Genomic DNA, 16,176 nt, shown 5'->3' with positions numbered 1-16,176 from the left:
GGCATTCTAGCCTCACACAGAGATGCTGACCACGCTGGACCCTCCCAGGAGAAGGTCTGGCTTTACTGAGAGAAACTGGAGCTGGGGAGCTTGGGGCAGGATAGGTGGGCCAGCCAGAGGTATGCAGAGCCCTCCCAGGGGCCTAGGGGTTGGAACACTGTGTCTTTTCCCCTTCGAGGGGGCCCTGGCCACCTGCTCAAACCTCAGGGAAGCCTAGGCCCAGAAGGACAACGACACATCGTGTGTGTGAGTGTGTGTCCCGCATGGTGCACCCACAAGGCCCTGGGTCTGTCCACACCGATGCGCGCCTGTGCCTTGCTTCTGGCCACACCCAGCACTTGGAAGGAGCTCTCTTCCCTGCCCCTGCCTCCTTGTGACTGTCCTTCTGTCCTGATGGCCCGGCACTCTGCTCCCTTGATTATGCACCCCTCCACCCCCATCGCGCGCACACATACCCCAGCCGTGGACGGGGAGAGCAGCAGAGCTGGCATGACCTTCGGAGGCCAGTTAAGGCCCTAACTGCCCAAAAAGAGAGACCGAGGATTGTCACGAGTCCCATATGGCACACAGCCAGTGGGAGCGAGCCCTGCCCTGCTGCCCGCCTCCTGGCCCTCTGATGTGGGGGTTCCCTGGGAGTTCCATGCTTAAGGCACAGCCGTCTGTGGATACACGCTTGGCCCTTTCCGGGGGTCCTCGTAAATCACCCTGCCAAGGGCTGTGGCTTCCCTAAACTTCCTCTGGGGTGTTTCCGTCTCAGGGAATGAGGGGCGAGGGGAGGGTCAGCAAACCCCCAGCGAGGCCCCTGGTGGCCAGAGAAGTCCGACCCCAATCTGATGCCCAGGGTCCCCAGGCCTTGAAACACAAGTGAGGAATTGCAGCCCGTGTGAGTGAGGGGACTCCTACGGGGGCTGTGGGGTGTGGGGGAGGAGAGAGGGGACACAGCCAGTGAGGAGGGAGGAGGCACTTTGAGGTGACGGCAGGAGGGGCATTTGCGTGGACACGGGCGAATGTGACCCTCAGTGTTAGACAGACCCGGGTGTGGGCTCTGACTCTGCAGCTCACTTGCTGTGTGGTCTTGGACGAGTTACCTGACCTCGCTGGGTCTCAGTTTCCTTGTTTGTCAAACAAAGCTTACTTCTCAGACTCCTGACAGGACCTGAGGCATGAGGACATAGGAGCCTGCCACGGTGCCGGGCACAGAGCGGGAGCTCGGCCGATGTCCCCTCGCGCCCACCCCCGGCAGAGAGAAAAGCAAGAACAAAGGTGGGAGGTGAGCCAGGCATGGCCCGCTGAGGGCGGCACGCAGCCTGGCCAGGACAGGGCCCGCAGGAAGGGGAGCCTCGGGCCGGAGGGGAGACCTCAGCTCTGCGTCCCTGGCGGTGACAGGGAGCACCGAAAAATCTCAAGCTGCTGGGGGCAGTGTGCTTGGGTAAGGGGTGGTCACAGGTGGAGGAGGAGCTGGGAGAGGTGATGGATGGCTCTGGCAGGATTTGGGGGGAAGAAAACGAGAAAACTTGGAATGGAATCACAGCTCCAAGGAAAATGGTTTTGTTAGAGTGGCTACAAATGGGCCTTAGGTTCCCCCTCAGGTCCCTTAGGTTTCCGGTCCTCTGCTCCCCCTCAGAGGACCGGAAACTTGGAAACCCCAGGTGGGTGGGGTGAGTCCCCTGGGAGTGACAGAAGCTGCGCCCTCACCTAGGCCTCTCAAGGAGCTCAGGGCCTGCTTCCCTGAGAAGCATCGAGAACTCAAATGGGGTGCCCATCCGTGGAAACTTCCTTCTCCAACCCCACCAGATGGAAGAAAGCTAGGCAACCACAATTTACCTGTTAGGTTGGAGAAAGGGCTCCATCTTGCCAAAGAAAAGCTATTTTCTTCTCCTGAAACCAGGCTCTGTGTTTCAGAACTACGTGTTGTGAAAAGGAAACTGTTTGGAGTCGTTTGCCGGAATTTACCTTTCAGAAGCAGTTAGGGTTGGGGGTCTGTTGCTGGAGCTGACAGCCAGCTCCCTGGCCCCTCATGGGCTGGGCCCACCCCTGGCTGGGTCTCCTGGTTGCCCCAGCAGGTTGACGAGGGCCCTGAGTCACCCTCCCGACTGGAGCTTTCTATGGGCCCCCAACGCCTCTGTTGGCCCCGCTGCTCCCTGGGAGGCTGCAGGCCGTCCCCAGCGCTGAAGAAGTGGCTCTCTGACACGACTCCCTGCCCGCACTCCGGGGCCGGAGGGGGCAGCCATGCTGGGCATGTGAGCCAAACATGTCACAGCTAATACAGTGACCACGGTGCCTCTGCCTTTGGGGGGCCAGGCTGGCCAGGGCTCCAAACAAGTCCATGTCCCACTAACCCAAGTCAGATGCTTTGAAACCAAAGCCCAAAGGAGCAATGAGCTCCACTCCTATTTGCTGGAAGTCTTTGTAGAATAGTGCACCTCCCAGACTTTAGGAGAGTGGACTGGACTGTGTCAACGTTTTGTCATTGACTCAGAGACCTGGCTACAGGAGGACCATGAAGTCGACAGGGCAGGAGGCAGCCCCTGACGGCTTGTGTGACCCTGGACAGACCCCCTGCCCCACAGCCTGTAAATGCAGAACTGGGTCCACGTTCCCCAAAGCTGCTGAGAAGACTCTTGAGTGCGCATTCAACCCAAGGGCAGACTCAACACTCAGCTCCCCAGGCCCATGTGGTGCAGGGTCAGATTTATGAGGTCTGTAGTGGGGCCTGCATTTGTTTATTTACAGGTACCCCAGATGATTCTTTCTGGGGATGTGGAGGAAATCCCAGATGATGGTCTTTAGGGCTCAGGGGAGACTCCGAGTCTCCAAGGGCCCACTTCTGGGGCACGAGGTCCAGGGCTGGGCTACCATAGTGGGTAGGACTCTGACCTTCACTGACAGGGTGACACTGTTCTGGTGACACTGTTCACTACACACGGAGATTCCTACCCCAACGCGGAAGCTAGGGAGACTGTTCTGTACCTAGTCTGCAGGTGGAAGTTAGGAGATGGCATCCTGGTTACAGCAGGAGCTTTGGTGACAGGCTGAGAGGGATGGCAGGGGCACCCAGGCAGGGGACAGACAGGTATTGGCACAGCAGGATGATCTCTGCACCTGCCCATGCTCACCATTGTTCACCACAGATCCCCCATCCCCTGCCGAGATGGAGGATTAGCAGTAAGGGCAGTGGTCAGCCCCTGCCACCTCTTCTTGTAGAGTGAGACCCCCTGCACCCTCCCTGCCAGGGTGTCGTCCCCTCAGACCTTCCAGGGACAGGGAGCTCACAACCTTTCCAGGTAGCCAGCCTGCTCTACTCGCCCCTAGTGTCACCGTCTGGCTCGTGGGACAAAAGGAGCCCGCTGTGCACCCCAGGTGCCTCCAGGGAAGCTAAAGGCAAAGCAGACTTCTGTCCAGTGCACCTTAGGGAAGTTTCTATTCCCTTACCTTTAGAATGGAAAGAAGTGTACTTGCTCTCATTTTGAGAATAAAAATGAAAAATCAGATGTGAGCATGCTCTGTAAGCCCTGCTGGATGACCAGGAGGAGGCTTTGTGAAGGGGGGAAGGTCAAGCTATCCCAGAAGTTTCTGCTCAAGTACCCAGCTGGCCCACTTCCTCGGAGCAGGGCTCGTGGAGGAGAGAGGCCCCGGCCCGGGGCTGTGCGTGTGTGTGTGTGAGGCCGGCCGGGAGAGGTGGCCAGCCCCGGACGCGCCGGCCCCGCCGCCGCTCACCTGTCCTCGAGGCGGACCCACAGGTCATTGAACTGCCGTGGCCGCTGCTGCTTGTTCTGCCTCTTGTGCCACTTCTTCTGCCGCCCAAACTCCTCCAGCTGGCTGAGGCTGTCGGGGAGCAGGAGGTGTGGGGACAGGGCTGGGTCCTCCTCCTCAGGCGGCGCGGTGGGGGCGGCCGAGGGCGCTGCGGGGACGGCGGCGGCGGCGGCAGGGGTGGCTGGGGCCGGGCTCGCCGAGGTCCCCTCGGCGGGGGGCGCAGGGCTCCGGGCGGCAGGGCTGGAAAGGGGCAAGAGCACGTGAGGCCCACGTGCGGGACTGTGTCACTCATGCGCAACAGCAAATGCCACCCAGCGGGAAGGCTGTCACCGCAGGAGGAAATGCTGGGTGCCCCTGCCACACCGGGCGAGGGTGTGTGCTGTGGAGAGATAGAGGGAGCTCTGCCTCCTTCTTTCATTGAGGGACTCCCTGCACCGGGCACTCTTCTAGGAATTGGGCAAAAGCAGTCTAAACTAGGTCCTTGTCCATTCTGAGCTCGCGCTCTGGAGCGGAAGATGGACAGTAAGGATGGCAGACGGTGGGAGCCCCGGAGGAGGGCAGGAGAGGGAGGGTGCGGGTGGAAGGTGCTAGGCATGCAAGGGGGTCTGGTCACTGCCGGGTGACATCAGAGCCCAGACTCGTGGGAGGGGAGGGCGTGAGCCATGGGCAGGTCTCTGGGGGCATATCTGACCTTCGTCAGGGTCTTTCATTCCACAAACTCTGGCTGAGGGACTTGGGGCAAGTGACTAACTGCTGTGTCTCATCCCACAGCCCGTGCTTCCGAGGGGCATCATAAGGATTTCATAAGTTAACACAGGCAAAGCCCTTAGAACACTGACTGGCTTATAGTTAGCAGCTGAAATGTTTTAGTAATGAACATTATTCCTTGAATATTATTAAGTATTAATGTGGTTGCTTGTGTCACTCATCCAACCACCCACCCGTGCATTCAACATCTACCTCCTGAACACCTTTCTGGGGAGGCGGGACAGTGTTCGGCAAGTTAGAGCTCCAGCTAGAGGTAGACAGACGTGGGGTCACACCCGGGCTCTGCAGCTCACAGGCTGTGTGACCAATGGCAGGTGCCACGGTTGTCTGGAGCTGCAGGGAGCTGTAAGATGGGAGTAGTCATACCACTTACTTCATAAACTTGTCACGAGGCTGAATGAGATGAGGTCTTAACACAGTGCCTGGCACATAACAAGCATTTCTTTAATGCTGGCCTACCAGCAAAGGGACTTGGCCGTAGGAGGCACTAAAGCACTGATTAGGTGTGTGTTCATGGAATTCACATTCCATACAGCACTCTATATACAGGTGTCTTGGCCCGGGAACATCCTCTGCTCGTCTCCCTTTTATTCTTTCCTCTCTGGCACCCGAACGGACTTCCTCTGGAGGACCTCAGACCCTGGCGGAAGGCTGGAGGCGGCATGGGGACTATAAAGGTTCGGTGACACCTGAGGTGGCACAGAGCCTGTCCCCTTCCTCCTCTCCTGCATGCACGATGGGGTGAGGGGCTTCTCCCTCCTTGAAGGAGAGAAGGCCATCAGCTCAGCTTGCCGTCCCCAGCCCCCACAGCAACCCCAGATTCCCAGGGTCCAGGAGATGTTGCAGCTGCTAGGGAGATAATTCAAAACAGGCGGACAAAAAGATGGATCCAGGAAGCACCTGTGGCCGAGGATGGCTTTTATTGTTGGGGTCTCCTCAGCATCCCAGCCCCTCAGCGCCCCCCCCCACCCCGGGACTTCATCGTGTGCTGGAGACTCAGCCTGAGAGCTCTCAGAGTGGGGCCGAGCAGGGAGGGGGAGAGACGGGGGACCTTCCTCTAATGCCTGGGCTCTGAGATGAATAGGAGCTGAGACAGCCCCACCGGCCTCTCTGCCCACCCTGCCTGGCCTGGGCAGACACAACGAGCTCCGAGATGAAGTCCTTGGGGCTGTGTAGGGGAGCGTGAGGAATGCCTTGTCCCCGAGGTTGTCTTGTGCCTCTCACTCCTCCAGCGTACACCTGTGCTGGCCCAGGGCAAACTGCTTCATGCTGCACTCAAAGGTGCAGGAGGAACAGTCTCATCAGGCTGACTCAGATGATCAGAAGAGGAAGGAGTCCAATGTGAGGGAGTTTTTAAGTTCTTCTAGAAGAGCCATGGAGACAGGGGTGAGCACTGGCCCAGAGCTAGGAGACCAGAGGCTCAAAGCTCTGGGTGAGGGGGCCTCATCTCTGCAGAGCAAGGAGCAAAGCCTCAGTCATTCCTGAGCACTCCCACTCCCAAGCCCACCTCCAGTCCCCAGAGAGAGGACGGGGAGTGGTTAGGAGTTTAGGGAGGCTCTAGAGCCAGACTGCCACTTACATGAGCTGTGTATCCCTCTGCTAGTGACTTTACCTCTCTGGGCCTCAAGTTCCTCAATTTTAAGATGGGGATACTCATAGTTCCTAACTCATGGAGCTGTTGTAAGGATTTAATGAGCTAAAAGTGCTGAGAGCCTGGTGTACCATGAACCATCAATAAATATTCGCTATGATTGTTCAAACTTCTTTCTGACTCTGGCTCATGTCATGTCTGAGACAGGGGCTGAAACTGCACTGTGGTCACCTTTGTGGGCTGGTGAAGAAGGTTCCCGCATTATGGTTGGAGCATGGGCTGCATGGAACTCCCAAGTTCGAGGATCCTGTCATTGCCCCCCACAGAGCTGCCCAGCTTGGGCTAACGCCCATCATGCCTGCCCTGGCACCGTGGGCCACAAGTGGCCCCTGCCCTCAGGGGACACCTAGCCTAGGCGGGGACAGGAACCCCTCAGATGCCCAGTGACGGCTATCTGAGAGAGTAGGTGTGCCCTGGTGGGAAAGCAGGGGTAGGGGGCACAGCAAAGAGGTGCGCTCAAAGAAAGACGAGGACCAGGTGTGGGTGGGGCCGGGCATCCCCCAGGTGTCCTGCAGAGTCCTTCCACCCCCCGCTCACCAGGGTCTAAATCCTGAGCATCTCTCAGAATCTAACGCTCCTCCCATTCCCACTGCCCCAGCCCCCAACCTCACCTCCCAGCTTCCTTCCCAGTCCCCTCGCCTCCAGCCCAGCCCCTCCACTCTTGGCTGCCTGGTCACAGCCTGTCCCTACGAGGCTTCTTCATAACTTGCCCGCAGGCCTGAGCAGGAAGACAGGGTGCAGCCCAGCCATGCAGCACGGGGTCCGGCGGGCTTCGTGGACGGTGGCAGCAGGCCAGCCAGGCCCGTGCCCCCAGACGCCCCAGCTGCTCACCTGCGGATGGTCTGCCCCGCAGGTGTGTGCATCACCTCCAGCCCTGCTTGCCGAAGGACGTCGATGACCGTGTTGTTTCCCAGGAAATGACCTAGAACACGAGAGACAGAGTGGACTCAGCCACATGCCAAGTCACCGGCAACTGGGGACAGCCTCAGGCCAGGGACCAATGCCAAAGGTGGTACAGTCCTGGGGCCAGCTCGGCATGGGCCCAAATCCTGGCTCCGCTGCTCACCCGTCCTACGTCGCCAGGCCCCAGTTTCTGCGTCCCGTTCCTCTGTGGAGTGGGAATGATGCTAACAGCAGCCTGCACGTGTTGGGAGCATGGAGGGAACGGCGGCTGGCACTGTGGCAAAGGGTCACAAGTGTTTCCTGTGGCATCACTGCGCCTCGCACCCTGAGGCTGACCCCAGGCCCAGGCTGTAATAACCCGCGGGGCTGTCTCTGGGCACAGGTCCCAGGTGCCGGCGGCGGCCACCGCAGTTTTATACCAGAAAAATAAAGTGAATTAAGCCTGTGTAAAACAGACAACAGAAACAAGCGGCCGACAGTGGTCATGCCAGGCCCAGCTCCGAGAAAACCTCCTCCAAGAAGCCCTCAAGCCCTCAACAGGTCTGTGGTTCATCTTCGTAGGTTCTACCAGCAGCGCGAGGCTCCCTCTCTTAGCACGGCGGTGGGTTCTGTGTGTTCACGTCTGTCTCCCCACCAGGCGCCACAGGGCAGAGGATGGATTCATGGACTCATTTGTTCACTTTCTATCCAACATTCAGGGACCACCCATTACACCCCAGGCCCCGGGATGGCCCCAGAAGGCTCACTAGGCGTCAGATTCTGGAGAAGGAGAGAGCAGCGCGTGGTTGCAACGGCCGCAGGTGCAGCCGACAGAGGCGGTGGCTCAGAAGGGGTCTAAAGCCGGAGCCGAACACCACCAAGCTGGCCCCTGCTGGGGGGGACGGTCTTCATCTCACCCCAACCCCTTAATCATTCATCCAACACACGCTTCTGCTGCACTTACTCCGAGGCCAGCTCTGGGCCGGTGGCTCAGAATACAGAGGCCTCGGCCCCAGATGGTCCCAGAAATCGCTCTCCTTCGGCAGGACTCGGGCAGGAGGTCTGCGAACACAGAAGGCTCTCCCAGCCTCCGGTTAGGAAGGGTCCTCGGGAGGCTAAGTGACTGGAGGCGGTCTCTGCTGGGAATCAGCACCCTGGCAAGCCTCTCGTCCTCCCTGGGCCTCGGTCCCCCCACCTGTTTGATGTGGGCAGAGTGGCAGTGGCCCCTTGTCGCCTCCTAGCCCGTGTGCCTGCCCTGCGGCCCCACTCACACGGGCAGCACGTTCCCCTCCGCTCCGCATTCAGCCCAGAACCTGGGGGGAAATCCCTGTGCCATTACTCTAATCGCCTGTGACAGGCGGTGACAGGTGGGAAGCCGGAAGGTCAGCACGCTGACAGCCCCAGGGGGGGTCTGAGGAGAGCAGACAGTGGACAAGCTGGGTGGGAACGGAGAGGCTCCAGCACAGAGGGGGTGAGGCTGGGACTGCAGAGCAGGTGGATGGAGGGTGAGCCTGCCGCACTCTGCCGCCCACCCTGCACACCTCTGGGCCAGCTTCTGTGCTCTCGAGCTGGCCTGCCCCTGTCCCTGGAGTCCACCTTGGGATTACCGAGAAAGACCACTGGTCTGGGAATGAGAGACGCGGCTTCTAGTCCAGGACCCACCTCACTCACTCTGAGACCTTGGGCAAATCCATTATGCTCAAATGCTCTCGATGCCTCTGTGTACAAGGGAGGGATCCATGGGCTCCCCTGGCTCTCAGACTCTATGGCGAAGGCTTTGGTTTGACTCCAGACACTCCGACGAAAATGTATTCTCCCTCCCTTCTTCCCTTTCTTTACCGATTCAGTTCATTAATCTGACAAACATTGAGCAAGTGGACATCTAGTGCCAGCCAGGGGTGAAGAGACAGGGGCCTGTTCCAGGCACTGGGTCTCAGAATCAAGGTCTTTTGATCGGGGCTAAGTACTATGCGGAGAGAAGCACAACCTCAAGTCAGGGCAGACTTCCTGGAGGAGGCAGTGATAGCTGAAGGGTGGGATAAGAATTAGCCAGGTGAGGATGGGAGTTGGGCACGGGGTGAGGGGTGTTCCAGACAGGGGGAGCGGCATGTATAAGGTTAGGAGATAAGTGAGGCTCATCCGGGAAGCTGACTGCAGGACACAAACAGATACATAGGCATGAACAGTCCCTCCCAGGGCCCTGGCCTTCACCCAGTCCTGTTGAGGACGGAGACCTAAGCTCCTGGAATGGCTATGAGTCTCCTGAGCAAGTGGCTTTCCTGCCCCCAGCCCCAGTCTTCCTGAGTGTCAAATGGGCATGCATCCCTTCAGGGGGCTGTAAGGTCCTGATGAGGCAGGACGAGTGACTGTCCTTTGGAGAAGCCCAGCGTGCACTCCTGGGTGACACGCTAAGCCAGTCTTCGGCGGGACCCCAGAACCGTGCCCAGTCTTGCCCACCCCGCGAGTGTGACGGAGCTGGGACCGGGCCTGGGCACGGTGGCCTTTGGCACGCGGGCTGCAGGAACTCACTGCCAACAGTTCTTGGAACTGACTTCTGGCAGCAAAGGCAATTCCTTCCCTGCCTCCATGGAGACCCTTTAAAGGCGAGGGCCTCCAGGCCCAGCAGAGGTCTGTCCTGAGGATGTCAAGTGCCAGGAGGGAGAGCAGGCTGCTGCAGGCTGCACGGGAGCAGCACAGAGTATTTACCGAGCAGTGTGACCTGCTCTGAAAGGAACATTCCTGATGCTGGTGGAGGCGGTGTTTGGAAGGGCCCAAGCCTTACAGAGCTCCAGCTGGATCCCAAGCTCTGCCTGACAGCGTTTCGGGGTCTGGTCAGCGCCCCATCCACGTCCTCAGCCTCAGCAGCTCAAGACCCTGAACAGAAGACTTCAGATACTTTGAGAAATTAGTTGGAAGCAATCAGCAATGAGTTTTTCAAATCCCATCTTTCCTTCTCTAAACCAAACCCACCTTCACTTCCTTCCCTGTGGGGCAGAGAGACCGCTGTCTGCACCTACCCCCCCGCCCTCCCCTGCCCCGGCAAGAGGCAGCTCCCGCACAGCTCCAGGGGGCGGCCCCCCCGAACCCCCGGCCCAGGACGGCACAGACCAGCCATCCATTCCTGAGCCTGTGCTCCCAGCACAGCCCCAGCCCTGCCCTCTCTGGGCCTGACTTCATAGGACCCCACGACACTTCTCTTCGTAGCCCTTTCACTGCCCCGTGTCCCCTACCATAGCGTCCTGCTCCCCCACAATCTGTGGACAAACCATCCACCATATGGTTTCAATGACCATACGGTGCAGACCACTCTGGAACTACCACTGCCCTAGCCCAGACCTGTTTGTCTGGCGGCCTACTGGACATCTCCACCTGACAGCCCCCAGAGCCTATAAAATCCAGCTCACCCTCCCCTCCCAGGATGTGTCTCAACTGAGCTCTGTTGTCCAAGTCACATGGGCCCTGTCTTGACCAATCAGTGACTGGAGTGCCCCTGATTTTTTCCTCCTAACCATGCTTGACCAGCCCAGGTCACCATCAGCTTCTGCCTGAGTCACTGCAGACATGGCCTTCCTTGTTAACTCTGCAGCTGGAATGATCTTCCCACGCTCCAGAGATGCCCCTGTCAGAACTCGTTCCCAACAAGTCATTAGAGGGGAGACTGTGAGTTTTTCGAGGGCAGGAGCCACATCTGATTCATCCTTGGCCCCAGGGCTAAGCCCGAGTCTGGCCCACAGTGGTGGCTTCGTGAATGTTTGTTGAATGAATGAATGAATGACAAGACCTGTTTCTCCATATCCTTGCCGTGATCTCATCCTAGCCCCAGAAGACTTGAGCTCACAGATCCGCTTCCCTTGTAGCCCCCGCCCAGACTCCTGGGGATGCTCCAGCAGATCCCACCAATCCCAGGAGCTTGGGCCTTGCACCAGCCCAAGTCAGGGCCCCGTGCCCACTGTCCCCAGGGGCTGGCAGACAGGGCCTAGGCTTGCCTCCAAGGTCACAAATCCCGAAAAAGTCACCACGCCCATCCTGGAACCTGCAGGGAAGGTGTGGCAAGTTTCCAAAGGGGCCCTACAGTGTTGGGGCTTGCCCAGGCTCCTGGGGTCTCCTGGCCACCGCTCAGCCGCTCCTTCCAGCACTGACAGCTGTTTCTGGCCCGCTCTCCACAGGGAGGCACGTTCCCTTTCATCCGCTGAGGCTACATGGATGAGGAGAGGAGGGAAGAGAGGGAGGACAGTGGGGGGGGGGGGGCGCAGAGCCACAGGGACAGAGAGTAGGGGAGAGGAGACAACAGAGGGGCCGGGAGAGAAGAGAGACTCTCCCAGGGAGAGACCGGGAGAGGGAGAGAGCGCCAGGACACAAGGAAACAGAGAGAAGACAGACAGATGAGAGGGGGAGAGAGGGGCTGGGAGACAGCCTGTCAGAGACTCAGAGACAGCGGGAGGGAGAGAGGGAAAAGGAGAGACACTGAAACAGAAAGCAAGAGATAGAAAAAGACAAAAACAGGGCAGAGATACAAAGAGACAGAGATAGAGAGGGAAGAAGAGAAGAGAAAAAGAACCCAGAAAAGAAAACATGGGGCATGGCGGTGGAGAGACTAATCTACTGAGGATATCACGGAAGGCTTCCCGGAGGAGGGACCCATGTAGCCAGGACTCCCAGGATGGGTGGGATGGAGGGAACATACGTGGTGGCGGGGCAGGAGGAGGACTATAGGTTTGTAAAACAGTGGGGCTGGCTTGGTGATTGTCTCCGGGACCCCACAAGCCACAGTACCATTAAAGGACATTCCTATACAAACAGGGGAAGTGTCCTGCTCCCATTGGGCACAGCCCCATGATGTGTTAGTGCAGAGAAAAGGCTCCCCTTCTTCCAGGTGTAAGCAGGCCAGGGCATCAGACTCGGCAAACGGAGCATAGGCTGGATCTAGCCTCCACCCATCAGCTGGCCTGGCCAGCCTGGCAGCCCCCATTTACCCTCCCGACATGGGAAGGCAGGGTAAGGCAGAGCGAAGAACCCTGTTGTGGGGTTAGAACAGAAAACCTCGCTCAACGGCCGACTGGCTGTGTGACCTCAGGCAGTTTGCTTCCCCTCTCTGTGCCTCAGTTGCCCTCCATGGTCTCATGGGTCTTCCCACCTCTATGATTCTATCACTGGATAACATGAACACAAACTCCTACTCGGTGAATCTCGTGGGTACATTGTGTTTCTCAAATGTCATTTCACTTCAGCCTTGTGGCAGCCTTTTGAGGCACCCCACAGTTTACAGACGTGGAAACTAGAGCTCAGAGAGAGGAAAGGACTTGCCCTAAATCACACAGCTGGTACAAGGCCAAGCTCTGACTTCTATCCAGCCATGTCCTAGCTCACTGCATGCTCTAGTACATTGCTCTGAAGTCAGCATCTGTGAGGGATCCTGCGTTCACATTTGGGGGGCAGGGAATTGTCAGCAATGCGTGTCTTTTCAGCGTTCACCAGATCGGAGAGAAAAGTGTTGTGAGTGCTCAGCAAGAAGAATACGCCAATTAACAGGGTAATTTCAAGATAGTGTTGGGGGGCCGGGCAGAGGGGAGAACCAGATGTTCCCACAAAGGCTCCAAAGTAACACAGGCTCCCCTCGGCCAGCACACATGTTTTCTCTCCAGTGAGCCCACTGGGTTTCCAGTTTTCTCCTCCTGGAAGAGGGTCCCAAGCTCATATTTATGTTCTGTCTGAAATTAATGCAAGGGAAACTTTCAAATGCTAATCTAGCTGCCAGGATTAGCCAGCCGGATGCCAAGTGACAGAGGTGTTTGTTTTCCTGAGGAAGTGTGACAGGAGGGCTGGATGGAGGGACCTGGGGATGGACGGGCAACTGGGGGTACCACGGGGCTTTGGATCTCCCAAGCAAGTTCTGCCTGGGAAACTGGCAGAGTTGGGTTTCCTTTCCCCTATTGCACCAGCCAGCCAGGGCAGGGTGGGGGCATTTTTAGTTCAGGAAGGACTGAGAGGACGCCTCCCCTGCACCCAGTCTTGTGCTGGAGCTGAGACACATGGTCCCCACCCTGGAGGAGATCACAGTCCGGGTCAGGGTGGGGGGGACATGTACGCAAACCCTTACACAGCATCGAGAGCCCTGCAGTGAGGGAGGGCCTCCAGGGGCTATGGGGTTAAAAGGAAGGGCTTTCACGATGGAAGACTGAGCACTTGCAGGGGCACAAAGGGAAAAGGGGTCCACCACCGTGGTTCCAGGTTGTTGGAATATGAAGTGGAAGGGGAGGCGGGCCATGCTGAGGTTCAGGGCAGTGGGACAAGCTATGGGATTCTGACTCATGGCAGGACAAGACTAAGAGGGCAGGTTTCAGCTGGGCCCAAAGAACACTCTCCCAGGCAACTGTCCAGCTCTGTAAGGGAGTGAGGCCTCCCTCCCTGGAGGTGTTTAAGCAGAGAGTCACTGAATGCTTATCAGGCCTGTGCAGAGGGGATTCAGACACCCTCCAGGGAGCTGGGCATATCCAGGTGGAACCTGATTCTGCCTCCTTTACCATCTGCTCCTCTCTGGAGGCTGCCAGAACCTAGGATGTCAGAAACAAAGAGCCCTGAGCCTTCGGCTGGTCAGCTCAGCTCTGCTGTTAAATAATGGGAGGATGGATACAAATACCAAGAAAAGCAACCCCACCTACCATTTCTCCAGAACTCAGACGGAACTGGACACTTGGATTCACAGTGTCACTTGACCTCACTGCGATGCTTCTGAGGCCAGCAGAACTGGCCCAGTGTCACACAGAGAGAAGGCGCAGAACTGGGGTTTGCCTGAGCCTGTTCATGGCTTAGAGTGCTTCTGTTTAAAGGGCACTTCATGGGGGCAGCTGCAGAGGCGGGGGCTCCCTGGGCACAAGGCATCCTCCCTCTAGGGCTGGAGCTGCTGCTGGGCCTCTGACACCTGTCTGACAGTTGCCCAGTTTGGGGGTCCTGTTCAGACCTCCCCCAGTTGTGTCCTTCCTCTTAGAAACACGCCCCCCATCCCCCACCAGGCCCATCCCTCCACGCCAATCCTCTTGGTTCTTCTAAAATCCCTAGGGTTTGAGCCTTTTCATTCTCTGGACCAGCTCGTCTTTCAGTTAATATTGTTTCGAGGTGAGGAAGTCTCCTCCATGCACCCTACCCTATCAGTGAGGACATAAGCCCTGGGGGTTTCAGCAGTGTCTCCTCCACAAGCCCCTCCTGGGATCTCCTACATGTCAGGCATGAGCCAGGCCCTGGGGACCCTGAGATGGGTCAGACATGGCGGCCTTTCCTCCTGGGGTCCAACACCACTCTAGACCCAAGGGATCACTGTGCAGAGGGGTTCGAGATCACAGTAAGGCTCTGGGGGAGAGCCCCAGAGACAGAGCCTGTGATGGATTATGTGGCTGCAGGGTGTGGCACCCAGCCAGGAGCTCACTGTGGCCAAGGTAACTGCTCCACGACATCCAGAGGCTCCTCTCCTGGAATTATAGCACCTGGGACCCGGGAGAGCTCCCTGTTGGCCAATCTGCTCCTGAGCCTCACTGTCACTTGGAGCCGTGACCTATCTGGGTCCTCAGAGGCCACAGAGCACCTCTGCCTTCCCCCACCCCCTCTGCCCCGGGTGGCCCTGCTCTCTCCTGGGTTGGGGGAGTCCTGTCCTCGGGGAACTGTGGGCTCTGACAGGTGAGGACTTGGAAGTATTAATAACACCAAGAGCTCACATTTATCCAGTGACGGTGCTGTCCCAGGCACTGAGCAGTCCAAGGACCAGCCCCCTGACTGGGGTGAAATTTGACGTCGGAGAAGTGAAGCACCTGGTCTGCTCAGGCTACTTCCTCTAAGGAGAAGCGCTAGGTTTCCTACTCAGGCAGTCTGGTTCCAAAGCCCATGCTCTTAATCGAGGCCATTTCCTTCTCCTGCCTTCCCTACGCGGCCCAGCAAGAGTGCCGAACCCATGGCCGACGTTCCTTAAGTCCCGGCTCACTGACAGATCCAGCCTGGGACATGGGTCCTCCGTTCTTTCCTCCCCCCCATCCCAGAGGGCAGGGTTGGCTCCAGGGAGGGACAAGCTAGCAGATGGGATGTTCCTCTGGGCTGAAACAGGAAGGGCGACTCTGGCCAAGGATCACAGCCCGGAGTAGGCGTGCCAGCAGCCAGATGTGAACATGGTGGGGAGTAGGCTCCTTTGAAGCTCCGTTGGAAATTCTGAAACACTTCCGGATGCTGTGGCCTCATGTTCCAGCGTGGGGAGTATGGCAGGCCATGCGCGTTCCCCTGGGAGAGGAGAAAGCGGCTGGGTGTGCGCTGCCTGTTAGCTGTGCCCCTTATTTCTAAGGTGAAAGAGGCCCTACACGGGACATGGCTGTTCTTCTATGCTCAGCCATGAGCTCTGTTCCTGAGGCTGCCGAGTGGAGAACCCCAGCGGGAGGGAGGCGGGTGTGGTATTGTCCCGAGGACTGTGGGGATGATGAGGAACTGGAAGGCAGCTGGACCAGCACCAGGAAAATTTTAATTGGTTCTTACCTCCTCCAGGAAGCCTTCTCTGATTTACCTTCCCTCCTAGACTGGGAGATGACAAAGGGGCTCGGCACAAGCAGGGCTGTGATTAGGAAATCCCACGGGGCTGTGGGAGCCTAGAGAGGAGGTCGTGGAAAGCCCAGGCAGAAGAGGAAAAGGGTACTGTCAGCAGAACAGAGGTCCAAGCAGCAGCTGGATCTTTTTTGGGGGGTGGGGGGACTGGCCATCAGTAAGAATGGCCTATCAGCGTGACCATCATTTCACTCCAGTTCTGTGTCTCTCACTTCCCATCTGCACCTCGATTTACCCGTCTGCCAAATGGAATAATAAATACCATCCTGTCTCCCTCCAAGAGGAATTGAGGACATAAAAGTCATATGAATGTCCTTCAAGCAGAATGGTGCCACTTGCAGGGAGCTGTGGCCGCTGTTATTAATGAGAAAGATGTTACTGGTGTTTGGGGCACTGGGCTCCTATCCCTTCTCTCGAGCCGGGGCCTTCACCACCAATCGGCTTCTGTGTCCGGGCCCCCGGTGTGCTGCTGAGTGGGGGCCTGCAGCGCTTGGGCTGGGGCAAGGAAGACTCCCAGCACGCTGTCCCTGTTGCTCACACTGCCCGCC

The 16,176-nt window shown here is 58.0% G+C and overlaps 1 protein-coding gene across 1 annotated transcript in view; it reads right to left on the bottom strand.

The window, feature by feature from the left end:
• LOC118018981 (metalloprotease TIKI2-like) overlaps window positions 1–16,176 on the bottom strand; it is a 40,110-nt gene that overhangs the window by 9,917 nt on the left and 14,017 nt on the right. The window contains exons 4-5 of the mRNA XM_035017733.1: window positions 7,004–7,094; window positions 3,718–3,993 (exon numbers count right to left, since the gene is read on the bottom strand). Of these exons, the coding sequence (XP_034873624.1) occupies window positions 3,718–3,993; window positions 7,004–7,094 (367 nt within the window). The remainder of the gene's footprint in view (window positions 1–3,717; window positions 3,994–7,003; window positions 7,095–16,176) is intronic.

Source organism: Mirounga leonina, unplaced genomic scaffold (assembly GCF_011800145.1).
Source record: "Mirounga leonina isolate KUSES-001 unplaced genomic scaffold, KU_Mleo_1.0 Mir_173, whole genome shotgun sequence".
NCBI lineage: Eukaryota > Metazoa > Chordata > Mammalia > Carnivora > Phocidae > Mirounga > Mirounga leonina.
Note: the sequence above shows the minus strand (reverse complement) of the source record. Positions and strands in the feature narration are given on the sequence as shown.